The 27,197-nt window shown below is 42.4% G+C and overlaps 4 protein-coding genes across 4 annotated transcripts in view; 1 reads left to right on the top strand and 3 right to left on the bottom strand.

The window, feature by feature from the left end:
• Positions 1-3,411, bottom strand: part of LOC109463848 — a 4,467-nt gene extending 1,056 nt beyond the window's left edge. The window contains exons 1-3 of the mRNA XM_019760725.1: positions 3,159-3,411; positions 1,143-1,916; positions 355-558 (exon numbers count right to left, since the gene is read on the bottom strand). Coding sequence (XP_019616284.1) covers positions 355-558; positions 1,143-1,916; positions 3,159-3,411 — 1,231 coding nt within the window. The remainder of the gene's footprint in view (positions 1-354; positions 559-1,142; positions 1,917-3,158) is intronic.
• Positions 3,412-3,471: 60 nt separating this feature from the next.
• Positions 3,472-4,708, bottom strand: LOC109463718 (cell wall protein DAN4-like). Its single transcript, XM_019760567.1, has 2 exons — positions 3,838-4,708; positions 3,472-3,482 (listed from the first exon to the last, which is right to left on the bottom strand). The coding sequence occupies exons 1-2, from the start codon at positions 4,706-4,708 to the stop codon at positions 3,472-3,474; spliced, it is 882 nt and encodes a 293-aa protein (XP_019616126.1).
• Positions 4,709-5,021: 313 nt separating this feature from the next.
• LOC109463717 (low-density lipoprotein receptor-related protein 4-like) overlaps positions 5,022-27,197 on the bottom strand; it is a 36,043-nt gene continuing 13,867 nt past the window's right edge. The window contains exons 6-20 of the mRNA XM_019760566.1: positions 25,604-25,710; positions 25,100-25,219; positions 24,433-24,659; positions 23,339-23,466; positions 22,072-22,206; positions 21,721-21,838; positions 18,952-19,093; positions 9,183-9,302; positions 8,461-8,616; positions 8,034-8,150; positions 7,557-7,707; positions 7,109-7,237; positions 6,343-6,460; positions 5,847-6,000; positions 5,022-5,251 (exon numbers count right to left, since the gene is read on the bottom strand). Coding sequence (XP_019616125.1) covers positions 5,022-5,251; positions 5,847-6,000; positions 6,343-6,460; positions 7,109-7,237; positions 7,557-7,707; positions 8,034-8,150; positions 8,461-8,616; positions 9,183-9,302; positions 18,952-19,093; positions 21,721-21,838; positions 22,072-22,206; positions 23,339-23,466; positions 24,433-24,659; positions 25,100-25,219; positions 25,604-25,710 — 2,152 coding nt within the window. The remainder of the gene's footprint in view (positions 5,252-5,846; positions 6,001-6,342; positions 6,461-7,108; positions 7,238-7,556; positions 7,708-8,033; positions 8,151-8,460; positions 8,617-9,182; positions 9,303-18,951; positions 19,094-21,720; positions 21,839-22,071; positions 22,207-23,338; positions 23,467-24,432; positions 24,660-25,099; positions 25,220-25,603; positions 25,711-27,197) is intronic.
• LOC109463784 (fibroblast growth factor receptor 4-like) lies at positions 15,742-17,758 on the top strand. Its single transcript, XM_019760645.1, has 2 exons — positions 15,742-15,971; positions 16,266-17,758. The coding sequence occupies exons 1-2, from the start codon at positions 15,833-15,835 to the stop codon at positions 17,756-17,758; spliced, it is 1,632 nt and encodes a 543-aa protein (XP_019616204.1). The 5' UTR covers positions 15,742-15,832.

The raw sequence follows: 27,197 nt of genomic DNA, 5'->3' as shown, positions 1-27,197 counted from the left end.
TCGAATTGCATACACAAAGAACGAATATTGTTTGGTTTGTTGTTTTTCAAACCATGCATATACTCAAACATCGTCATTCATATTTCAATTATAAAATCGTATCGTATTACATTGTACCTGGATGTCTAACCTTCATCGACATATCCGATTTTGGTCTCTCAAAAATTGCTGTCTAAAGGAAAGGAGCCATTGTAAACTCCAAGTAGATTTTTGTGGCCGCAAAGACATCCAGGCAGTATCCATTGGCGAAAGAGTATCCTTTGGTGAATGGATACTGTATGGCCAAATTGATACTGTCTTTGCGGCCATCGAAAGATCTGCTTGTAGATTGGGCCTTAGATGAAAGGCACAAACCTTCATATACCGGTTCCAAATCATAAGGATTGAAACTGGGGTTGCTCCGTGTGTGGAGATCACTGAACCGTGGGTCCCATCGCTGTTGTCGTTGTCGTTTGCTCTTTCGGCGGGAAAGCCAGGCAAATGCAATGCAAGGAACGATCGCTAGGAGGCAGCACGGCACGGCGATAGCCACGGCTTTTCTCCAGCTAGAGTTTTTGACTGTACAACACAAAGATGCTATATTAGTCTGCAGTCATGGACGTATTCATGACCATGCTGTTTTCTCTTGCGTTTAATACGTTTATTAGAATTTTTGCACGAAGTCTAATTGCGAGCTAACAATAATTATCTAAGACTTTTATGATTAGACAAAATATGTAAGAAAATTTCAAAGTAAGAAACTTTCAAATACTTAATGTCATGCAGAAATACACGTATAGTGGACAAAATATGCAGTAACTGTTACTATTCCATGTGTTTTAAAAGGAGAGAATATAGTATGGTTATTCTATTCTTGTAATACATAGACTTTAGTACTTAGTCTTAGCATTTTAGTGCTCAATACTATAATCTATATCCTCTAGACCACGGTCAAATGTGCATTTAGACAATCTGGACAAGAAAATGCATTTGATTAATATGAAAACATCTAAAACATCTGTGGCTTCTTTAGCTAAATTTCAAACTGAATTTGGATTAATTTACTACATCATGTGGCAGCGTTATATTTGCATTTATGTTTCAAGAACTATATCTAGCTCATTTATCTCTAATTAACCACTTAACAATACGTATAGAATTACCACAGGTTGTTCCAGTTGACGTTCTTCCATCGGCGTATAAGTGAGTAATGCCTGAGGACGCAAAGGAATCCGAATTAACCGTGTGCGAATCTCCGTCAATAGTGATGAACATCGAACCCGATGTCACTTTTTCCTTCACGATTTTTATCACGGCGTTCAAGCGCTGTTCCAATGAGCACAAGTCGTCTTGGGTACCCCCATTGTTTGTGTCGGGAGAAACAGTCGCTCGTACCGTCACTTCAATCCCACTTCTGACACCACTTTGTCTTCTGACGCGAATCACCTCACCATAAGAGTATGCCATCTTTTCTATTTCCACTAGTTTTTCTTCCGCACCTTTCGCTAACTTATGCATCTCATTCTCTTGAAGTTTATGCAGCGATTCCTTATTTTGAAATGACGTTATGAATGATAAGTCTGCAGTTTTAGGATGACGCTTGTTGTATTTTTGGCGACGGCTCAGGGGCGGACTAAAGTCACAGCCAGTGGGATCCTCTTTGCACTTTGGAATGTCAATGTAAGGAATGTCCCAACTATTCATATCTCGTCGCTTGCGCTCATTAACAGATTGGCATGACGATTTTATAACCTGCGAAGACTTATCATTACAAAGAGTCACTCTGTTATCTGTAGCTACGCGGCATGTCCCGGTATTCGTCATTGACGTCATCAACTGGGTCCTCATCACATCTGCAAAGTCGGGACCGCCTCGGCAGGGAGCGTCGTTGAAACTGAAGGACATGGAGGTGGAGACCTGGACAGGGACCTGGTTACCTGTTGATCAAAATGTCAGCAGAACCAATTGTTACAGTTTCAGGTCATTTCTATTGTTCCTGTAAACTTGCATTATTATCCATCAAGGCGGTGGCGTCGGTGGCGCAACGGTTAGAGCGTTGGACTCGGAACCGAGAGGTCCCGGGTTCGATACTCACCGTAGCCCGACGTTGTGCCCTTGGGAAAGGCACTTTACACGACTTCCCCACCTATACGGTGGAGTGACGCCCACCGAGCCTTAGGCTAATCTGTCTGTCAGGGTGCCAAAAACACCTTACGGATTTGGTGCGCCGATGTAACAACATCTCATATTGGCCACTTAGAGCCGTAATTTTTTTTTTATTATCCATCAAAAGACCTAGTTGCTATGAAGACTCTTTCCCTCCATCTTATATACCATAGCATATTTTATAGTATATCACATCATAGTACAACGTGGCCGCTCTTAAACGTAAGGGTATACATACTTACTCAAGCAGGACAACATTTGACTGCGGTCCCACATCCCGCTAAATAGACAGTTCACACTGTCTACGGTCGGCCGATATCCGCTCTCACATCGTAAAGTACAGCTTTTCATTCCATCTGTACTCTGACATCCACTAAACCTGCCACTTTGGACGGTTGGGAGGTCTCTCTCTGCACACGATGCGGCCGGACCTATAAGTATACATAATTACGTAACACTTTATCAAAGACTTGTGCTAGCCCTTACTGTTTGAATAATTAAGATATGTTAGGTTTTATTCGACAATAGGTCTTATCCAACATTTATTCTATTGTTTGTTACTCTCTTTATGTAGTTTGCCAAATATTGTACCTTGTGCAATTGTCGTGCAGTAAAGTTCTTCATACGCCTGTTCTGATGTAAGCTATTTCACTGTTCCGAATGCGCATGTGCAGCGTGGTGCATTGTGGTCCAAGGTCAAAGTTTAAGGCCCCTAACCTGTGTTTGTGTACCTGTTTTTTTATGAGATACTAGACAGTACGTGGATGGGGACGATTGACAGGCAGAATGACAAAAGGTCAAACGTCTAAGAATAGAGGTCAACATTGTTGAATTCAGGAAGCAAAGGATTCCACACTAAAAGCGGTTTCTTGTGAGAATTGGTGCTTGATCTAAAACGTCCACGTGTTTCATATGGAAAAAATAAATCTATTGATAACTGCAATTTCTGTGTCAAGTCTTACCTGTTGTGTGTTTAGGACTAGGTAATGATAACAAGAACCCACAAAACTCACTCTGGAGAGATATAGTGAAGTCACAGTTCGCCTGATTCCCTGCTTTATCCACAGAAGTATACGCCACCGTGTACACCCCATACTGGAAAAAGCGCACCCCTGGTCCGTGGTTGGATGTCAGACTGACCGTCTGGCCAGAGTTGTCCTCGGGGATAGGTTCGTCCCACTCAATACGTACGTCAGGTGTTTCTGACTGGTGGATGATGTCAGCTGGGCACGATAACCTAGGCGGATGGGAATCTGAAATACACATCAAAGCTTGTTCATCATGGCCTATCACCTTTCACTCAACCGCGACGGGGGACGACATCGTTTACCAGATACCTTTGACCATGTTGACGGGTTATGGATGATGAAAATCTATAATCGTGAAATGATATCATGATATATATAATAATAAACGTTTGATTATGGATTATGATTATAATTTTGTTATGACTGTTTTAACATTTTAGTTTTATAAATCTCCTCTGTTTACTTGAGGTTATTAACTTTCATCTATACCGATTTCAATTTACATTTTTCTATTATGTTACCTGTATAATTTTCTTTTATACAAATTTTGTAATGTTATACATGTATTTCCCCAGGCCCCCTTGGAAATCAGCAATTAATGTTAAAAGGGCCACCCAGGTGTACTTTAAGATGAAATTGATAATAAGTAAAGTGATAAAGTTACCTTTCACCACAATAGTAAATGAGCAGCTAGTAGTCATTCCCCATCTATCCGTCGCCTCAAGAACTACATGTTGCGGTTCTGGGCTGTACGTGATGTAACCAGGAAGGCTAGGGTTGCCACGGACTTCTAGTACTTGTCCATTTCTGTCCCAGGCTGTAATAGTCTTGTTTATGTATGCCCGTCCATTGGCATCTGCTGGTAACCCTACAACAATCGTTTGCCCCTGTGGACATGTTTCTCCAAATGTTGGACCAATGGGTGAGCTAGACTTAAAAGGAGTAGAGTCTGAAGCCTGTGTGCTTGTTGTTTTTGTTGATGTAGTGCTTGTAAATGGTGATGAAATAGTTAAAGATGATGGTGTTGGTGCAGTGGTTGTAGTTGATGAAAAAGCAGAAGGTGCTGACGTTGTTGTGGTGGTTGTGGATGGTGAAATGGTAGGTGTTGACGTTGTTGTAGTGGTTGTAGATGCTGAAATGGTAGGGGCTGACGTTGTTGTGATGGTTGTAGATGATGAAATGGTAGGTGCTGACGTTGTTGTGGTGGTTGTAGATGATGAAATGGTAGGTGCTGACGTTGTTGTGGTGGTTGTAGATGACGAAATGGTAGGTGCTGCCGTTGGTGTAGTGGCTGTAGATAAAATTACAGGCGCTGGCGTTGGTGTAGTCGTTTTAGATGAAATGGCAGGAGATGACGTTGGTCTAGTCGTAGATGAAATGTCAGGTGATGACGTTGGTCTAGTCGTTGTAGTTGAAATAGCAGGTGATGACGTTGGTCTAGTCGTTGTAGACGAAACGGCAGGTGATGACGTTGGTGTAGTCGTTGTAGTTGAAATAGCAGGTGATGACGTTGGTCTAGTCGTTGTAGATGACATGGCAGGTGATGGCGTAGGTGTAGTCGTTGTAGACGAAACGGCAGGTGATGACGTTGGTGTAGTCGTTGTAGTTGAAATAGCAGGTGATGACGTTGGTCTAGTCGTTGTAGATGAAATGCCAGGTGATGACGTTGGTCTAGTCGTTGTAGATGAAATGTCAGGTGATGACGTTGGTCTAGTCGTTGTAGATGAAATGTCAGGTGATGACGTTGGTCTAGTCGTTGTAGTTGAAATGGCAGGGGATGGCGTTAATGTAGTCGTTGTAGATGAAATGGCAGGTGCTGGCGTTGGTCTAGTCGTTGTATATGAAATGTCAGGTGATGACGTTGGTGTAGTCGTTGAAGATGAAATGGCAGGTGCTGGCGTTGTCGTGGTGGTTGTAGACGAAATGGCAGATGCTGACGTTAGTGTAGTAACTGTAGATGAAATTGCAGGTGCTGGCGTTGGTGTTGAGGTTTTGGTTGATAAAGCAACAGGCTCTCGCGTTGTTTTGGCGGTTGTAGAAGGTAAAATAGCAGTTGCTGTTGTTGGTGTTGGTGATGACTTTGGCAAGGTGACGGGGGCATCAGGCCAACATGACTGACCGTCAGGCTGAAGATAACCCCCATGTCCACATCTACAGATTCTGCTGCCGGGCGTTGGTAAGCACAGCCCCTCACATTCTCCATTATTCAGATCACACGGACCTGTGTGCGAGGCAAAAAAAAAGACATCAGAATTTTTAAACACCCGAAATGTTTCTTGTTGCACCAGAGGCAATGATATGGTCCACTGCCTTGGATTTTGAATATGTAATGATGAAAAGTATATACAATTATGTAAGATGTTACTAATGTTAGAAAGGAAGTGGAAGTGTAATTGAACATAAAACCCAGAAAATTTTAATTTTTAAACAAAACTTACTGAATTTCCTAAAAACTGCCTGTCAGAAACCCACGAAAATTCATTAACTTATCTAATTGATATGAAATTGTTCCCCAAAGTTTTCAGAAAAAGTAAAAAAAAAATTAATGGTTCTAGCGAAAGCTTTTCAGGCACTATCTGAGATGAAAGGTTGCGCGGGCCCGAAAGCCCATTCCCCTTGGTCTGAAGAGGGTTAAGGTAATCTGGTTTGAAAGCTTATGATGCTCTTAATTACCTGTATATAGCATTTGCTGGAATTTCTGATACATGCGGATTCCGTACGGTTTTGTAGACAGTTCTGTGAGTCTTGTCGTGACGAATTGACCCACGGCGTTGTTTACTCCCATCCTGATGACGTGGTTAGTGTTATCCGTCCAAAGAACGTAGTCCTGCAGTGGATAAGATACATGTAGGGCATATGGAAATCCTTACAAAAGTAGAATGAGTAGGGAATAGCAGCTTATAGAAGCGATTGCAGCGTCCTCTAGTGGTGGAAAATAGAACCAATCATTATGTAAAAAAAGATAGCAGGGCTGTCGAAAGTTTGACAGAAATCTCTGCATTGTATGTAAAGAATTTTCGTTGACCATTATGGAATGGTTTCTTTTTTCCGAGTTGTTCATAGCTTTGTTATCTTCTAGATTCAGATTCAGATTCAGATTGGCTTTATCTTTATCTTCCAGAAGAAAACAATATCATTTCTAGAATAGAACCTAATTATAACCCCATACCTTAAATGTAGTAACTCCGTACAGCCCGACATGGTCAGCCTGCCAGTGAACCAGGACGTCCCCTCCGGTCAGATTACAGGATTGCATGGTTCCTTGTAGACTATCCACCCAATACAGTCTAAAGGGGAAAAACAATTTTGAAAATATTATGCAGCAAGTTATACTGCAATTTCCAAGAAAACAAATTGGACCCACCCAAATTTTCGACTGTACAACTCCAGTCTTTGTCTAGGATCCTAGACAAAACTGGAGTTGTACAGTGAAAAATTTGGGTGATTCCAATTTGTTGTGTTGGAAATTACAGTTTAAACTTGATTCATTATGACTCCTACCAACACAGATGAGCTTTCAAGATAATAAGATAATTTTGAAAATAGGCCAGAATATGATCGGGAAAGTCTATTTGTGTTGGCAGTTTCATGTTTAAAGTAAATTTGTTCCAAAGAAAATAAAAGGTAAATGTTCTCATATCAGCTAGACATTTCGACTACAGTCACTCTAGTCTTCCTCAGTAGACTGACCCAGCAAGACAAGTCACGTGGCTTCTCTAAAGTGTGACTTCAACAGTGGGTGAAAGGTCAAACTCACTCAACTGCGACGGGGGCCGACATCTTTTACCAGACGTAACACTTCAGAGACACCACGTGACAAGCTTCACTGGGTCAGTCTACTGAGGAAGACCAGAGTGACTGCAGTGCTAGTTGAAAGCTCTAGGTGAGAACAGCTCTAGGTGGGAACAGCTTTAGGTGAGAGTAATAATTTGTACCTATCATTTTCCAGATCGATTGCGATTCCTATTGGCTCGCTGTTCATGTTGTATGGAACCACAGTTCTTCTGTTGGTGCCTGCAAGAGACGCTCGTGAAATCCTACCGACTTCCGTCCAGAAGAGCAGTCTAGAAAAAAAGGATAACATCCGTTGACTTATTGTCAACATGTCATGTCAAGGTATTTCTCTAGAGCTTGAATTCTGACGGACAGACAACAGACTCTGACATACTTATTTTCACCAGAGTTAAGTGAAGAAATTCGTGTAAAGTACCTTTGCCAAGATCGCTGGTATGGCAGGATTCGCATGGCTCTGTCGTTTCGTCAAACGACCCCACTTTGTGTCGTTACGCCACACGAACAACAGTTCAATCATTCCATTTTCGGAACGATATGGTTCAGATTTTAAGAGATTACACCAGATATAATGGTAACTCCTAGTCCTACCTCTCCGGCGGATGTACAGCGAGTCCGCGCGGCTGGTTCAGGTTGTCTATAAGGACATGTCTGAAACTGCCGTCCAGGCGGGACACGTAGATCCGACCTGATAGCGTCTCTGTCCAGTACAGGTTTGACGACACCCAGTCCACGGCAATACCTGCTTAAGCCAGGATTAGAATCAGAGACGATGTTGATTTGATTATATGGAAGACATATGAAGGTTTAAAAAAACGCTTACAAGGATCGAAGATCCCATCTTCTTTAACAAGACAATATGATTGGCACGACACATGCACGGCTGTCCCAAGAATGCTCACAGATTGAGATCGTAAAAAAACTCGTACGACCATAGTTACCAGGCCCTAAAGAAAAATATTGCATTAGTAGCTTGATTTGATTTTGAGACACAGACAAGAGCTTAACACCGCAATCGGTTCTTCAATATCCGACATTTCTACATATTTAGTTTCGACAAAAACGTACTGTTAATCCCGCCACCACTGGTGTGTATGTTGAACAAATCATTTTGGCCAAGAAGCTCCAGACGCCGTATGCTCCGCATCCCGCTGTCTCCTTCCTGAACGTAGAACAGCATCTTCCCTATATCAAGACATGGTCAAACAAGCAAAGGGAGATATTTGACTTTCATGTTCTATACGTTTTGTGGCCTTTAACTTAAGCGCACAGGCCTTTGGAAAGATGTCGTGTTTGTTGATCTTTTGCTTGAATGTAGAAACTGTGCTGTAACTATGATGTACTTTAATCGGGTATATCACCACTCCCCGAATCCCCTGAACGACCAAAAGCCTAGTTAGTCACCTTCAAGCTTCACGCTCCTGTCAATCATCTGTCGAAATTACCTCCCACCCACTACGCACCTCAGACGTCAACTATTGAATTTGGTACGTGCCTGCATGGTCGTAGTCGATGGCAATGACCTTGTCTCCCTGTACTGCGTAGGTGAAGTTAAGATCAGCCATCATATGGAGGTCTGCGATGTTGTGAGGAAACTTCATTATACCTTCATCCGTTGCAACCAATAGAGCAGACGAAAAACTATGACCACCTATAGAAAAAAATGGAATTTCGAATTTCAGACTTTTTGGGAGTATTCTAGATTTTTGTGAATGTATTGGAACTGTGGGCTGGATTACATGATGTAATTCATTTTGGTAATACACCACTTCCTGAATTTCTCCATATACCATCCACATACTCCCACCCGGGCACTGAAGGGTCACCTTCAGGCTTGACCTTCCAATCAATCTTTTGTCAAAATCACCTCCTACCCACCATGCAGCTGAAGCTATTAGGACAAGCAGAGACCCGAACCGAATGATAGTGTGGGTATCAGAGCATATTCTAGCATTACAAAGTTCTAGGCAAGTTTTGAACTTAGATTGTAATCATATGCATGATCATGGCCTTGTATCTGATGTTCCTTAGGATCAATATATAGTTTTATATGCGAAACTCCAGAATAAAAGTGTTAACATTTGAAAACAAAGAGACCCAAACCTACACCTTGGCCATTCTAACTAATATTCCTGTATTGTAGTAATGACTAAACATAATGATGCAAATAAACCAGAGATAGTGATTCAATCTTCTTGAAATTTATTTTGAACTTACTCTCTATGCAGGTGTGTTTATCTTTATCCAGATCATATCCAGGTAGACAAAGACAGGTGTGCTGATCCGGACCACCTACACATGTGTGCTGACAGTCGCCGTTATTTCTCTGACACTCACCTGTTCCAAATAATAACAACAACAAGAACAAACATGTCTACAAGTGTTTTTTTATTATGTTTGCTTAAGTTGTTCCGATCATATTAATCTGCTCATTAACTCAGTAAGCGTATGTACAACTCTGCTTTAATAACAAAGGCATTGCATCTTGATATCACCATACACATGAAGTAAAAGCAAAAAAAAGTGAAAGTCAATTACAATTACAAATAGAAGCTAAACAAACGAAAAATGTCCAAACTATGCATGATGTACAAAATGACTAATGAACTGGTGGACGTACCAACCACTAAGTACCTGATACCAGCCCAGAAAAGAGCAAGAAACAGTTATGCGTTCAAATATCAGAGTTATCAACCAAGAATTGAGGTGTTCAGAAACTCGTATTCTACCGTAAAGTTGAAATCGTTGCCTCCAAGCGCAGTCTGGGCATCATCACTAGAAAGCTTGAAACAACTCCTGCGGTTGTAGTAAGCTTGAAACAACTCCTGCTTATAGTAGTGTCCCACCAAAGGGCGATTACCGACTATAAATGCTACTCTTTCTAAGGCTGTGTCGTTAATTGAGATAACTGCTATTCTCTGCAAACACATGCACACCGCTAAAAAAAGCCGGGTTGTGGCGTTTAGTTATATACATTGGTAAGAAAATTATGTTTCTGATCAGCTCCTAGTTTCATGTTCCAATTATGATTAATTACCTACTCATCATTTACTGAATAATCTCCTTTACTGGTGTGATTTACCATTCTGATCATCACACTAATATAACACTCAGTCTGTCTACTTGAAACTCAAAACTTCTATACTACACACAGAACGATTCTTAAAAAATGTTACAGTTAAATCAGACATTGGAGTTTAACAAAGCAATTTCCATCTAGCATCATAAAAATAGCCAAACCTGGTGAATATTCTATTATTCTCTCTGTTTTGACGCACGGATATGATACCTACTATCTAGATTATGCCCAGGTTAAATGCTATCGTTTTCTCCCGTCTGCCTTTCAAGCTTTCCGGGGAAAGGATAACTACACCCGAGTCTCCATTTCGATGACTTCGTGTGGAAGCTGTTCACGTCTCAGTTGCAGCAGCCTCTCTTCTACCTCTTCAGGTGTCGGTCTTGTAGCTGGAACGTCGTCCCAACACGCCCTCATCAGTCCGTACAGGCCCTCAGGGCATCCCTCTGGCATCGCCAGCCGTTTTCCTTGCCTCAAAACCCCCACCATCTGGAGAAAGGTGAGCTGAGTTCTGCCATCGTAGCACGGATCTTTTCCCAGCGTGGCGATCTCCCACAGCAGCACGCCGAAGGACCAGACGTCACTCTGACAGGTGTACTCGCCGGTCTCGATGGACTCCAGCGCCATCCACTTCAGCGGCAGGAAATCATCAATACCAGGCTGGCTGCATCGGACGTACTGCGTAGTGACGTAGACATCCCTGGCCAATCCAAAGTCAGCTAGCTTGGCCACGTCATCGGCAGTGATGAGGACGTTACGAGCGGCCACGTCACGATGGGCGATTCTCAGGCGTTCCAGTTCTTGTAGAGCCCGGGCTATGTCAACTGCGTATCCAAGAAGGCTTCCAAACAGACCTTCCTCATTAATGTCTCGTACTCGGCGAAGGAAACCCAAAAGATCGCCCTTATGAGCATATTCTAGGATAATGTACTTCGCCGTTGACTTGGTAATGAGCCCAAGAAGACGAACAATATTCGACTCAGGATAATCGTCAGTTCGTTGTTGGTGCACGGCGACTAGTATGGCGGCTTCTCTGTAGAAGTTTCGGTAGGACTGTGAGTCCTCGACGCGAAATGTCTTGGCGGCAACGGTGAGTTCTCCATTGGGTGTGCGCAGTCGTGCCTTTCTGACCTGTCCGAACATTCCCTCCCCTATTAGGGGACCAGGAGTGAGATGGCGGATCTTCTTTTCCCAACGCCCGAGCCAGCCAGTCTGTAGGCTCTGCGCCAGATCCTGCTCCATTTTCTTCAGCTCGAAAAGTATCTTTTCCTCCTCGCCTGCGTCTGGCGCGGAACAAGCCAGAATGCCCGTTTTGTACAGTATTGCCATCACTATGGCAACGAGGAAAACTAAGGAGCCAAGCGGGACTAGGCTTTCGATCAGCGGTTCGTCACTGCTTGTTGCTTGCTGCAATTGGTCACAGTTCCGTCCGGTCCACGGCGTTACGCATTTGCAGCTGCCGTCTACGTTATCACATGTAGCATTGTTCTTGCAGGTACAACCCCGCTGACATTGCCGACCGAACCGGCCGTTTGGACACGGTTTTCTGCAGTTCTTTCCGTACCATCCGGCAGTGCAGTTACACCGACCGTCGCTAGGGTTACAGCTTGCACCGTTTTTACAAGGACAGGACTTTTTACAGTCTTTACCGTACGTGCCAGGGGGACATTTTGTCTGACACCTGGTTCCCGTCCATCCCGGCGGACAGACACAGCCGGCCCAGCGGTCACAGCTCGCACCGTGCAGGCAATCACACATTTCATCACACCCGGCACCTTTTTTGTCTGGAGCACAGTTGGTGACATTGAGAACAAACGTGGTGCTGATTGTATTTCCACGGTTGTCTCGGACCTGGCACGTGTACCGTCCATTGTTGGTTGGTTGTACGTTTGGAACTGCAAAGTCAATTTCATTTACACCGACGCCGACTTTGTGCGACGCATTTGGCAATATGAATGACATGTTGTCAACGTAGACATGGTGTGCCTCACAATGAAACGTGACACTTGAGGAAATGTAGATGTTGCGAGGGTCGCTAGGTGTCGTCGTGATGACGACGTCTTGTTTGGGAATGTCACAGGCTACACCTTTCCAGCCGGGCGGACATTTGCAGGCGCCGTTAAGCCCGTGGCAGCGGGCGCCGTTCTTACACATACAGTCTCTATGACAACGTAAGCCATATTTTCCATCCGGGCAGCCCACCGGTTTTACTTGCATGTCAAGATATTCAATACTTGCTGATGATTTTTCTCCAAACGAAAAGACAAAGGATGGAGAAAGGTTGCAGGACAACGACTCTGTTTCTGTTGTATGAAATGACCAGAAGGACGCAATGATGAAGTTGAGATCTCTGTTATCCACGACAGATGCAGGAATATACTTTTTTAAGGATTCAAGTCTTTGCGTCCCTTCTCCATACTTGAGATGATAGAGCTCTATATCGACACTCACTAGCTTGGACTCAGAAGAGCATGTCAGCCCGCGTATGCCCCTACTCCACAGTTGAGACAATCTATGAATATCGACATGGTAAGAGGTGTACGAAAATACATGAACGTTACAATCACTGCTGTCTGTTTGAACCGCCCAGTCAGCAGGAGGTTTGAGTTTCCAAAGTTCGGAGGTTTTCGTAAATGTCGCCCAACCTCTTAATATGTCTCCAGGAGGTTCGATTACTGCTTCCCAACTCAACCGTACATGAAATGCTAAATCTCCCGCATTACCTCTAGGGTTTACCGGAGTTTCACACGTCTGGTTATACACAGGAGGATAGCCCTCAACGTTAGTCAACTCTACCTTAACAGTTGCGTTGAGAACTGCACTGCCGATTCTAAGCAGATACACCTGCTGTACTGACCAGTCCAGAGGGTTGGCGACCACAATGGCACAGTTCTCCGTCACATGAAAACGGTCGTACGGATCTCCCTCCATTTTGGCACAAGGAAGTTCCGCTTTTTCTCCAACTTGGGTCGCTGGCAGGCTGAAAACGGTCTCCCCAACAGCTACGTTCTCTGGTACGGAAACGTTATAGTTTGGACCTGTAGCTGAGATGCTAGAGCATAACTGCAAGAAGTACACTGCAACAAGTAGTTCCAGAAAATCTCTTGCCATGTTTTCCTCGGTGCTTACACGTCTGTGTTAGTTGAAAATTTGGCCACTAGAAGATCTGGGTATCTTCCTCAAACGGCTTTTTGTGTTCTTATATACACTTGGATTGAGGAACAACTATTAAACGTGAGTTAATGATTGACAGCTATGTTTCAATAAGGAGAACTATTGCAATAAAGGAGTTCTTGTTTAACCACAAACATCTACGGACATCTACTGATTTACTGCCCAACTTACTCAATCACGCTGTTTGCGAATCGTAAATAACTTCTGCTTTTTCTCCAGCCCGGTCCATAGATAAGAGCGAGGGACTTCCCTTACAGAAACTTTTCCTTATAAGGAAATGCTAAACTCCCAGCCCCAAAGTTGGACAAAAACAACACAAAAACCTGCAAGAAGTAATACTTGCAAAGTTCCTACCATAGGTTCTCATTCAATCGTGTCTCGTAAGTTCAATTCAATTTTATTCATTTTTTAAAACTCAAACCTAGCAGAGGTAGATTGTACATCTGACTTATGTTGAATTTTTACAACCATAACAAATATCATAACAAATATATTTTACACCAAACCACTTTAGCTCTAACCGTCCTCATGCGACAAAAACTGTACACATAATTACTAACACTCTCTGTACATATGTTACATAAATATGAAAGAATTGACATAATGCTGGCTACTTTTTAGGACAAAGGATGGCCTGATTCAAACATTCATTCTTTCCTAGAACTATCGCAGAGTGGAACTCGCTGTCGCCAAGTACAGTAGGGCATTATAATTAGATAGCCTAATAGAATGTTTAAGGAGTTAGATGTTCAAGGGTTAGGTGTGACAAGTCTTCCGGTGTAATGTTGCCAGTTGCCACCGCGCCGCGTGCCTGCCAAGCTGGACAGGTGTGTTACGCGAAAGGGCGGCTATACCGGCTATACAGATACAGATGAAGGAATGGGCTTCTTAACTTTGTGTCTCTTTGTGCGAAATGTTGGTATTGTGTGTTGCAAGTTCTTCTTCTTGATTGTAGTGAACAGGTTAACACACAGGACTTTTGTGGAGCACCGTGGTTTATTGTGTTTCCTCCAGGACTCTAACTCCAGAGTGAGGTTCCTGGGTTGGACTATTCTACTGTCAGATGGGGGGGGGGGGTTACAACAGGACTGCTCTACTTCTAAAATAGGGGGATTTTTGTGTGGTAATGGACAAATGGTATACAGTGTGATAGCTGAGTTATTTCTTATGATCCGCCGGTACCTAAAGCCCTGGTTGGTGAAACGAGGTCGTGAAATGAGTGGTAAAGGAAGTAAACTTTTAAGATACTTCCGCTTCCGAAGATTGTTGAATCCATTTCCGCCGATTGCTACATTGGATATAAAGAGGACTTACGTCACATAGTTATTCCTGTTGCTGTCTGTCAATGGGGAACTCCCGAACAATGGTGTTACTGGTGTTAAAGGTGCTTTTCTGCCCACCATTGTTCGTGGGAGTTCCCCATTGACAGACAGCAACAGGAATAACTATGTGTCATTATTTACGATTCGCAAACAGCGTGATTGAGTCAGCTTGACAGCAAATCAGTAGATGTCCGTAGATGTTTGTGGTTAAACAAGAACTCCTTTATTGCAATAGTTCTCCTTATTGAAAACATAGCTGTTAGTCATTAACTCACGTTTAATAGTTGTTCCTCAATCCAAGTGTATATAAGAACACAAAAAGTCGTTTGCGGAACATACTCAGATCTTTTAGTAGCCAAAATTCAACCTAGTACCGACGTATGAGCACGGAGGAAAACATGGCAAGAGGTTTTCTGGAACTACTTGCTGCAGTGTACTTTATCTTGCAGTTATGCTCTACCGTCTCAGCTACAAGTCCAAACTTTAACGTTTCCATACCAGAAAACGCAGCTGTTGGGGAGACCGTTTTCATCCTACCAGGGACCCAAGTTGAAGAAAAAGCGGAACTTCCGTGTGCCAAAATGGAGGGAGATCCGTACGACCGTTTTCATGTGACGGAGAACTGCACTGTTGTGGTCGCCAACCCTCTGGACTGGTCAGTACAGCCAGCATATCTGCTGAAAGTCCGAATTGGAGATGACAACACGACAGTTATGGTAGGACTGACTAACGTTGAGGGCTATCCTCCTGTGTATAACGAGACGTGTGAAACTCCGGTAAACCCTAGAGGTGATGCGGGAGATTTAGTTTATCAATTACTGTTGAGTTGGGAAGCAGTGCTCGAGCCTGCTGGAGACGTAATAAGCGGTAGCGAGACTTATACGAAAACGTCTGATCTTTGGAAAGTCAAACCTCCTGCCGACTGGGCGGTTCAAACAGACAGCAGTGATTGTAACATTCATGTATTTACGTACAGCACTTACTATGGCGATATCGTTACATTGTCTCGGCTATGGAATAGAAGCATACGCGGACTGACATGCTCCTCTGACTCCAAGCTAGTAAGTGTCGATATAGAGCTCTATCATCTCAAGTATGAAAAAGGGACGCACAGACTTGAATCCTTAAAAAAGTATATTCCTGAATCTGTCGTGGAGGACATAGATCTTAATTTCATCGTAACGTACTTCTGGTCATTTCATACAACAAAAACAGAGTCGTTATCCTGCAACCTTCCTACATCCTTTGTCTTTTTGTTTGGAGAAAGATCAAATGTTAGTATTGAATATCTGGACATGCAAGTAAAACCGATGGGCTGCCCGGATGGAAAATATGGCTTACGTTGTCATAAAGACTGTATCTGTAAGAACGGCGCCCGCTGCCACGGGCTTAACGGCGCCTGCAAATGTCCGCCCGGCTGGAAAGGTGTAGTCTGTGACATTCCCAAACAAGACGTCGTCATCACGACGACACCTAGCGACCCTCGCGATATGTACATTTCCTCAAGTGTCACGTTTCATTGTGAGGCACGCCATGTGTACGTTGACAGCATGTCATTCATATTACCAAATGCGTCGCACAAAGTCGGCGTCGGTGTAAATGAGATTGACTTTGTGGTCCCAAACATACAACCAACCAGCAATGGCCGGTACACATGCCAGGTCCGAGACACCCGTGGAAATACAATCAGCAACACGTTTGTTCTAAATGTCACAAACTGTGCTCCAGACAAAAAAGTTGCCGGGTGTGATGAAATGTGTGATTGCCTGCACGGTGCGAGCTGTGACCGCTGGGCCGGTTGTGTCTGTCCGCCGGGATGGACGGGACCCAGGTGTCAGACACAATGTCCCCCTGGCATGTACGGTAAAGACTGTGAAAAGTACTGTATTTGTGAAAACGGTGCAAGCTGTAGCCCTATCGACGGTCGGTGTAACTGCAGCAGCGGATGGTACGGAAAGAACTGCAGCAAACCGTGTCCAAACGGCCGGTTCGGTCAGCATTGTCAGCGGGGTTGTACCTGCAAGAACCGTGCTACATGTGATAACGTAGACGGCAGCTGCACATGCGTAACACCGTGGACCGGACTGAACTGTGACCAATTGCAGCAAGCAACAAGCAGTGACGAACCGCTGCTGGAAAGCCTTGTCTCACTGGGCTCCTTAGTTTTCCTTGCTGCCATAGTGATGGCAATACTCTACAAAATGGGCATTCTGGCTTGTTCTGCACCAGACGCAGGCGAGGAGGAAAAGATACTTTTCGAGCTGAAGAAAATGGAGCAGGATCTGGCGCAGAGCCTACAGCCGGGCTGGCTCGGGCGTTGGGAGAAGAAGATCCGCCATCTTACTCCTGGTCCCCTGATAGGGGAGGGAATGTTCGGTCAGGTCAGGAAGGCACGACTTCGCACACCCGAGGGAGAGATCACCGTTGCCGCCAAGACATTTCGCGTCGAGGACTCGCAGTCCTACCGAAATTTCTACAGAGAAGCAGCCATATTGGTCTCCGTGCACCAACAACGAAATGACGATTATCCTGAGTCCAATATTGTTCGTCTTCTTGGGCTCATTACCAAGTCACCCGCGAAGTACATTCTGCTAGAATATGCTCCCAAGGGCGATCTTTTGGGTTTTCTTCGCCGAATACGAGACATTAATGAGGAAGGCCTGTTTGGAAGCCTTCTTGGATACGCAGTTGACATAGCCCGGGCTCTCCAAGAACTGGGACGCCTGAGAATCGCCCATCGTGACGTGGCCGCTCGTAACGTCCTCATCACTGCAGATGACGTGGCCAAGCTAGCTGACTTTGGATTGGCCAGAGATGTCTACGTCACTACGCAGTACGTCCGATGCACCCAGCCTGGCCTTGACGACTTCCTACCGCTGAAGTGGATGGCGCTGGAGTCCATCGAGACCGGCGAGTACACCTGTCAGAGCGACGTCTGGTCCTTCGGTGTGCTGCTGTGGGAGATCGCCACGCTGGGACAAGATCCGTGCTACGATGGCAGGACTCAGCTCACCTTTCTCCAGATGGTGGGGGTTCTGAGGCAGGGAAAACGGCTTACCAAGCCAGAGGGATGTCCGGAGGACCTGTACCAACTAATGAAGGAGTGTTGGTGCGACGTTCCTGCTACAAGACCGACACCTGAAGAGGCTGAAGAGAGGCTTCTGCAACTGAGACGTGAACTGCTTCCACGCGATGCCATTGAAATGGAGACTGTGGTTTAGTTGTCCTTGCAAGAGACCTTACAATATAGACAAGGAGAATGATACTATTTCACGTGGACATAATCTGTAACGTGGTTACCATGTCCATGCGTTACAACTGAGAAAGAAATAAGATATTCATTATTATTGTTCTGAAGCTAGATGTATATAAATTGCTTTGTTGAACTGCAATGTTGGGTTGGGCTGTATCATTTGTAAGAATCGTTTTGTGTGTATTGTAGAATATAATAAACAGTGTTGTATGTATTTGTGGATCAGAATTTTAAAGCACACATAAAGGGAGAAGCTTACTAAGTTAAAAATAATGAGTAGATAATTAACTATAATTGGAATATGGAACTCAGAGCTGATCAGAAACACAATTTCCTTACCAATGTATATACCAATGTATTAATTAAGTAAACGCTACCATCCGGCTTACATTAGCGTTATGCATGTGTTTGAACGAACTGAATTAGCTGTTATCTCAATTAACTACACCGTTGTAAAAAGAGTAGCATTTAACGTTGACCCACAAGATGTATCATGATCGTGACATATTATCAATTCGAGAAATTATAAAATTTGTTATGTTGTTCTAATACGAGATGAAAATTAAATTGTTTACTTTCAAAAATTGATTAATATTGAAAACAACCTCCTTGCAGTTCCTTCACAAAGGCGTCATGTTGCTAGTCTGGCGTAATTCTATCGTTATTACCATGACAAATGCTTGTTATTTCCATGACAAATTGAAGTGAATAAAAAAAGTGTGCTCTAGTATCTTCAAGTTGTTTGTTTGTGCTGGCTGTGTTGGGACTTTGTGGCAGTTTTAAATCAGGGCTCGAAATTAAAGGTGGTCTAATGGCCACTAACCACTAAAGTGTAGGCTGGGACAACTAAAAATACACTTCGGGACATTTTTTGACAATAGAAAAATAATCAACATAGGAATGTCAGCCCTTCTTTTGTTCATCAGCCATACGTCCCGGCTTTTGGACCCGGGAAATCGCCCCGAATTTCCTGTCCACTCTGCAATTATATGTAAACACATTCAACCGGTTCATCTACTTACTCATATATATTATGTAATGCGTTCTGTTAGTTTATTAGTGTCGTCGAATTTCCTCAAAACGTGAGGAAATTATGTCCGTAATTCCTCCAGTAGTAGAGTTTGAAGTTTCGATGAGCATGTTGAATATAAAACGACTTACTTTGTATCCAAGGTTGTCGACTCTCATCATAGAACTCAACGCCAAATATGTAGGCAGCCTGGCTGTCTCCGACTGTCACCTCGTCCGTGCCGTTCGCAAAGATCAGCCTATCATGGTACCAATCCGCTATGACAATCTCCCTCTGAAAGAGGAGGGCTACAGTTACAGTTTCAGATAGATATTCTAGAAATAATAAGATACGTCGTCTGTATTGGTATAATACCTTATGAAAAGGCTAAACTTTATGTCAAAGTAAATTGGGACTTACATGTACGTGTATACCCACATTTTTCGCTAACTCTGTCAGCCTCGTTCACAGAATTGACCCGTCTACTGCAGCTTCCAGGACGTCGGAAACATGTATATTTGGATTAACCGTCCAACACTAAACAGCGACGTGGGCGACACAAGTTACCTGGCACGTATGATCCTCTACTGCAATCACGTGTTTAACCCTAAACAGAACACCTGGGGTCCGCGCGGACCCCAGCACTATATATTCTGTAATATCTTTTTTGTTTCTAAAGATTTTTTTCTGAAATTTTAGGTAATTGTCACCCACAAAGTTGTCTCTCAATACAGTGCAGAAAACTCCGTTTCTACCTTTCATAAAAAAAAAATTATATCTGATTTTCTTTTGGGGTCCGCGCGGACCCCAACCGGCTTTCGATCATAATGGATACACTGGCGTTCTTATACATTACCTTATTTCCGTTTTTATATGTTTTTATGCACTCATCGTATGTCTACCAAGTTTTCAGAGAATGGTGTAGTAATAGAATTAAATTTTAATAACTTTGGTGTAATTGTGACGTCATCTGACGTCAGAGCTAATAATATAGTCCGCCATATTGGATTTTGACCAATGACGTCATCAACTTAGCATATTCTATGCATATTAAATGATTTAACTTATATTTAATTATGTAAGATGTTATTAATGTTGGAAAAGAAGTGTAATTTAATATAAAACTCAGAAAATGTTTATGTTTAAACCAAAATTACTTCTATTTAAAAAAAACCTGCCTGCTAGAAACCCGTTGCCATGGCAACACAAAAAAAAAACTTACTAGTATTAAACTAAAATGATCTTTTTTCTAGAGACATTTTTGAAAAGGTCTCCAAATTTGATACTTCTAGCGCAAGCCGTTTAGCCGCTATCTGAGATCAAAGTTGGGCCTCAAAAGCCCTTTCAGTCTGAAATCTGTTAAAAAATCGGGTATTTCTTCTTGTCTTCTTTTCTTCACCAAAAAATAGAAAAAGTTCAAAATGTATGATTTTTGTTTGTAACGTGGACACAGAGGTTCCCACATCAGTTTGCAAAATAATTGAGCTGGTAGCATGTTGATAATTTCTAAAAAGTAGCAAAAAACTGTTCTGGGGTCCGCGCGGACCCCAGTTAATCAGTCCGGGAAGGTGTTCTGTTGAGGGTTAAACGTTATGTCCCGGAAGCTGCAGTAGACAAGTTCAGTCCGTGAACAAGGCTGACGGAGTTGGCTTGAAATTTGGGTAAGTCTAAGTTTACTTAGTAATACATTACATAAAGTTCTGTCAATTCTTCAGATAATTTCTCTAGATCTATAATGATGCAAATTCGCTGATAATGCTTACAAAAGACTTAGTAGGTAAGATGGAGGTACCGATTGGAAATCCTAGCCATGTATAGGCATTACCATGTAAAAACACTACGGTAAGAAATGTTCAACTTTGATGAATCTCACTTCGCTCACTGGGTGGTTCATTCTCAGAAGTAAAGATCACTGGACAGGCCTTGCGTCACCATTGACACATCGTGGTGGGTCATTGACTCTTGATTAGAAAAAAAAGTATAACAAGAGTTCCACGATCTCATACCTTCGCCAAAAGATGTTAACCCTTGCGGGTGACGAATTCTACAATTTTAATCATTGATTTTGTAAATAAGAGCCTCATTTGCATGGATTATATCAGTTGATCATATTCTCCACCCAATGACAGCCTTATCATAACAAAAAGGCTATTATAGCACTTCCTCATAAATTATGCAAATGAGGTCATGATTTGAATAAATTATGTTTATTAATGTTCACCTTCACTTAACTTCCAAATGTGGCAAGTATGAAATTCGGGGTGCAGCAGTTACAACTATGGAATTATAAGAATTTGCCATTAATTATGCAAATTAGGTCCTCATTTACATAATCTATATCCTCAGATGTTTTTCTCGTTCTCAAGTAGATGTCACAACTGTTTCATAGTTCTATTATTGAACAAATCAGATTTATAGAATTTCCTCATTAATTATGCAAATTAGCTCCTGATTTGCATAATTGCCATCTGATTATGTCAAGCATCACTTCAACTACCTACATACCAAAACTCACGACAATACGTCAACCGGTTCTTGAGTTATCGTCCTTCAAATTTTTTTCAACAAATGCTCCTGCAGTTCCAGAACAAGGCGCTAGGGGACCCAAACTCATGTCACTTCTTCCCTACCCCAAGAGCTATCTACCAACCAAAAGTCGTGACCCTATCATGTCCAGAACATGAGATATCAAAACCGGAAGTTCAGCTGCAGTACCTAGGAAAGCCGCCAGGGGGCCCAAAATCTAATCACTTCTAGGTCTCATGAAGTCCTACCCACCTACCAAGTTTCATTCCAATCCATTCACTGCTTCTCGAGTTATCTTGCTAAACCACACACACAGACACAAACACACACACACACAGACAAACGCTACTGAAAACATAACCTTCTTGGCGAAGGTAATTAAAGCTGTTACTTACTCCATCAAAGGTAATGTCATAGAAGAGTGTTCCCGGCAGCGCGTAGAAAAGTCTTCTGTTGCTTCCGTCCAGGTCACATGACTCGATGACGTCAAGACCAGTGTCAGCCCAAAATAGTCTGTAAGAATTGCATTAAAAACTAGTTGTAATTTTTCTGTTTCTTTTCTATTCCTTTGAGTTTGCAAACACCTTTCCAAAAAGTATTTGGTTGGAATTTGTGCCCATTTCGAAAGGGTTTTACCACCGAGCCTCGTTTTCGTTCAACTCACGTTCGCGAAAGATTGTACTCTCCCGAAAGCACATTCTTGTTATGGCGCCTGAGTTTGGAAATGGGCCTATTATATGACATACCTGTCATTAGCATAGTCGATGACCATACCGCTGGGTCGTTGGAGGTTTTCCTTGACCACGACTGTTCGGTTCTGTCCGGATAAAGTAGCCCTCTCAATCTTAGGTTCCTCTCCCCAGTCGTTCCAGAACAAGAAGCTTGAATGGGATAGAAATTTTTCATGACAATAAACAAAAAAATCACAATGTAGAATTTGATGCATTTTCCTTGTTTCTTATAAGAACAGCAATAGACAGTGGACAGCGATTTCTCAATTTTCTATCCTCTTTTCATCCTTTGATGGGAAGCGAATTTAGCTAAAAAGGCTGGCATCCAGGCTAGGAGTGCGTTAGCTGACCTAGAGGGCCAGATGACTTAAACCGAGTATGATCAACCCGGTTTGATTATGATGATATTTGGTATGTTGGTAAGTCTTAGGAAGACAAACGTCAAGGTTAAATATGGGCCTCCTGGTGGATGACCTTGGTACTGCAGCAGAACTTCCGGTTTTTGTATCTTTTGTTCTGAACATGCTATGGTCTTGATGTTTTGGTGACAGATTGCTTTTCCTGTCAGGAATAAGTGGTGTGAGTTTGGTTTCCCTAGCAGCTTGTTCTGGAACTGCAGGGCACTTTCTGGCGAAATGTTTTAAAGCCAATAAGTCCAGATAGGAACAACATATTTTCATAATTTTTGGTGTGTAGGTAGCTGGGAGAGAGATGTACATGATTAAATGTACAAATTATGCAAATGAGGACTTTATTTGCATAATTAATGAGGAAATTCTATGATTACAGTGTTTTACATTATACTACTTTCATACATGTAATGTATGTAACCTATGACAGGCAGAACATCAACAGATACTAATTATGCAAATTATGACCTAATTTGCATAATTTATGAAAATTCTATGATTTCTTAATGGTGAATAATGGGAATGTCATACTTGAGACATATGTAAGTTAATCAAAAGTAAACATACATCACGATGCATATATCATGTTAATGCGGAGGTAATTTGCATAATTAAAGAGGAAGTTTACATTTACATATCAAGCCCATATTTCATGGAGGTATGAAATCTCGGAATTCTTGTTGTATAATGTAGTGTAATTTTAGACGCAGTTTCTAATATCATTGTATTTTTTTCATACATGGTGTTTGTATCTGCAATTAGCCCTCGGGCATTTATTTGCAATAAACTTGTTAACTAGAATTTTCCTTTTGTGTTTGCAATTAGCCTTCAGTCATTAGTTTGCAATAAACAAACAACAAATTGATATTTACCCTCTAATGGGGTGGACCACTGTACCACGGGGTCGGTCTAACTGTGCCTGGATGATGACGTGATGGTGTGACGTGTTGTAGTTCACCATCCCGATCCAGTTGTACACACCGTCCGTGTAATACAGGTTCTGATTCAACCAATCAGCTGCCAGGTGCTTCACGGCATTGGAGATCCCATGAACGATAGCTCGGTGGCTGCCTATGTTAAAATTAGTCTTGAAAGAAGAAACCAGAAATTTCAGACTGGCAGGTTTTCGTGTAAGTATGGTAGTGTTGGGACAATTTATGTACTTTTGAGTTGAGTTTGTGCACTTGTGACATATGTACTGATTATGTTATGTACAACGTTGTAATAATTTTATTTGATGTCAGCAGTACGACCTTTGATTTGGATTTATGTTGTTTCTATGATTTCTGTAATCATCTTTATCTTAATGTTCATGTTTATGTTCTGGTGCCTTATAAGCCCATATGGGCTGGGCGACAAAAGTCGCAAGACACTCAGATAAAAAATCATTCATTCATTCATTCATTCATCGTATGGATTGTATGACGCACTGTAATTTATTCAGGTATTTCACCACTTCCTGATTTCCTCCATATACTGCCCACTTATTCCTACCCGGCGCGTGCTGAGACACATTCCTAACAATCAACTTTCAGAATCACCTCCCACCCACCATCCAACCGAGGCTATTAGCATAGAGACATAAGCCCACAAGTCGGCCAATTAAAACTATACTTACGAGCTCGGATGTACAGAATAGAAAAATGACAAACTAGAATGGTAACATTTGCAACGCAAATGCATAATGTTTACCTTCACGTGGTCTAGTCTAGCAAACTTTTGCTCTGTTTATTGTTACTCAAACACATTCATATCAACGTATATAATAACTGGTAAGCAGCCTTTTCAACTCTGCTCTGCTACATAATGTAACCCAACACCACTGGGTTAGCTAAAGCACCTGTTACCATGGTGACAGACTTTTGGTTCAGTTTATTTGTTTGGAGAAGAAGAAGAAGAAGAGGGACAAACTGAGCAAAAACAATATGTTTCCCTCTGCGAAGATAAACATAAGTATTGTGCCTACCATGTATATTTTCTTCTGTCCAGGATTGACCCAGAACAGAAGGTTCTGTCGGAAGTCGTAGTCTATGGCGTCGATATATGAGGGCGGTTTAACGGTGAGTAGTGTGGTTATGGGGAAACTGCCAGGTGACCCGCGGACCGTGCTGCTATCTCCGGCTAACATGACGACTGAACTGGTGTCAAATGTACGCTCACGGTCTATCCACAAAAAGCTGGGAGACACGGGCACTGCATTAACATTAGGACAAGAACAACGTCATATTATATCATTATAATTCATGTTATATCATTATAATCACGAAAATCATAGTACAAAGTTGAACTTTATTCCAACACAAGGTTTTACAGAGATCAAATTTTCAGCGACCACTGTCACCTTCATCAGGATAATGAATGACCAATCACTTCAGAAAGTAATCTCGCGAGAGTTACGGTTACAGACACGTAACCCTAATCACAATAGATTTTAAGGTTACGTGACGCAAGCAATTGATCAAAAGTGCCAGGGAATTCGAATTTAGGAATTTATATCGTCCACCGTCTCTGTGAAGTGATGGCCAAAATGCTTCCTTACTTTCCCAGTATTCTCTACCACGAGAAAACAATTTTAATACTAAACTCAAAGAACACACAATTCCTTATCCAATAGAAAGCAAAATAGGTTTCACCTATCGGGCTGCAGGAAGCGCTGTCGTTCTGTAGTGCCCAACTGTTCCGACAGGCACACGTCCTCCCTCCGGGCCGAGCCAGGCACAACTCCCGGCATCCTCCGTTTGACAGAGAGCAGGCTGGAAATTATCATTCATCATTGTCACAAATATCTCATCTGTGCGAATGTTTCTCACAATATTTTGTTAGGCATCATTTATTTACACGCAATGGCATTGCATAAATTCATGGCACACGCCCTTCATGACCTTAAACATCACCTAATTCCCTTTTATTGATCTTTGCTCAATCTGCCAGTCAATCTTCTCGGCCCACGTCCTGTCAACCTATTCTATTGTTACAGGCACCCCCAAATCAGGCACCTAAAAGCTAAAACTTATGCCGTATATGTAAACGTTAAAAAAAAAGAATACATCGATCGCAACCAAAAAAATAATCGGTTTTCTGTACATGAGACTTTTTCTGGAAAGAAGTTTGTAACCTCAGATGTAAGTTGACCTCACCTGACGACGGGATAGCGCCGGCGTCCGTCCGGTTAACATAGATCCCGTTTGGAGAGGGGAACCCAGAAGCGAGGGCATGGTGTCTGTTTGGCGATGACTTTGGAGTCCTGAAAAAAAAAGAAGGCATAATTGTGGGCAAATGCCAGGAATACGCGCATGCCTAGTTGGCCCCGAGTGGGTACTGCATGTACAGAAACAGTGTAAAATGTCTTAATGTTGGGAACTGTTGCTTTTTTTTGAGCTGGATGTTATAGGTTAGGGTTATTTGCATTTCATTATGTAAAAACATGGAGTTTGTGCCATGTTTGGGGTGTCCAGGCCAGAAAAGAAGTCCTGAGTTTCCATGCTATCATCAGCTGGTGATAGAGGTCAAAGGTCACTTCTGGAAGTTTGCCATAGCGTTTAGATGTCTTTGGCAGTATAGGATTTTTTGATATCAACAAAATGGATAGTTTAGAGGCCGAGTTACCCTATGAATGTGTGCTTCTGATGCGGTTTCACTCAGGTAGGTGACTTTTCACACCTCCTTTCTTACATGTTTTCCATACAGTTGAATGGGCGGTCTTTGCCCTTGTCTACGAAACCGCCCGTCACTTTTTGGAGATACTGAAGGAGTAAGCTTTATAGTGTATTATATGCTCGAATTTTAGGAAATTCCCCAAAAATTCTATAATTTCCATGCATGTGCAGTTAACATCTGTGTGTCTCCTGAAGTCGGTTCATGTGAACCGAGTACCTATTTTCTACTTCTGCCCTACCATTGAGTAGGAAGTATCTACTAGGCCATAAACGCCACAGACCACTATTTTGAGTTCCCATAGAAATATATGGTAAACATGAAAGAAATGAGCTGTCAAAAATCATCTACTTGAGTGTTCAATTTGTGTAATTTACACTGACATGGTAGCTTCACATCCAAATTGTCCATGTAGTCCAAAACCCTTAGTTTTCTATCGGCCGAAACTCCGTATCAATGAAAGAATGGCCGGAATGACTTCTAAACCCCCCAAACACAACAACACAACATCACTTCTAGAGCTCTACACAGTATCGAAAATTAGCCTAAAAGATATTTTTTCTGCAAAACAAAAAAAAAGGAACCCCAGTTGCGACATACCAGCAATTAGCAAGATATACTAAGAAAAAAGCCGTTTACAGTTGGTTTGGATGCTCTTACCAATGGTTACTCAAAATTGTACTTCTGGGCCTCTGCCAAGTAGTAGCCTTTTGCCCATAAATTCAATTGCCAATCTTGCTTCAATTGTGAAGGAATTGAATTGAATCGAAGCTGACAAGCGGTAGCAGCTTGCTTATAAATGCGATTGGTACTGACCAACTGCAATAAAGCATGAAAGTTCTTTCATCACAACCATTTATGTTTCACGAGCCGACGTTTCGATGACCGTCTGTCATCTTCATCAGGGCAATTCTGACTGGTTTACTGTGCACTGACGCTAGATGTTACTTGGTGCATAGTACACTAAGGGTGTTACATAGTTCACCGTGCACTTAAGCTAGTTTTTAGTTTATTGCACCATGCACCAAGTAACATCTAGAGTCAGTCAGAATGGCCCTGATGAAGATTACAGACGGT

This window comes from Branchiostoma belcheri, unplaced genomic scaffold (assembly GCF_001625305.1).
Source record: "Branchiostoma belcheri isolate BF01 breed outbred unplaced genomic scaffold, Haploidv18h27 scaffold13, whole genome shotgun sequence".
In the NCBI taxonomy this organism is placed as follows: domain Eukaryota; kingdom Metazoa; phylum Chordata; class Leptocardii; order Amphioxiformes; family Branchiostomatidae; genus Branchiostoma; species Branchiostoma belcheri.
This window is presented reverse-complemented; position numbering and strand designations above follow the sequence as displayed.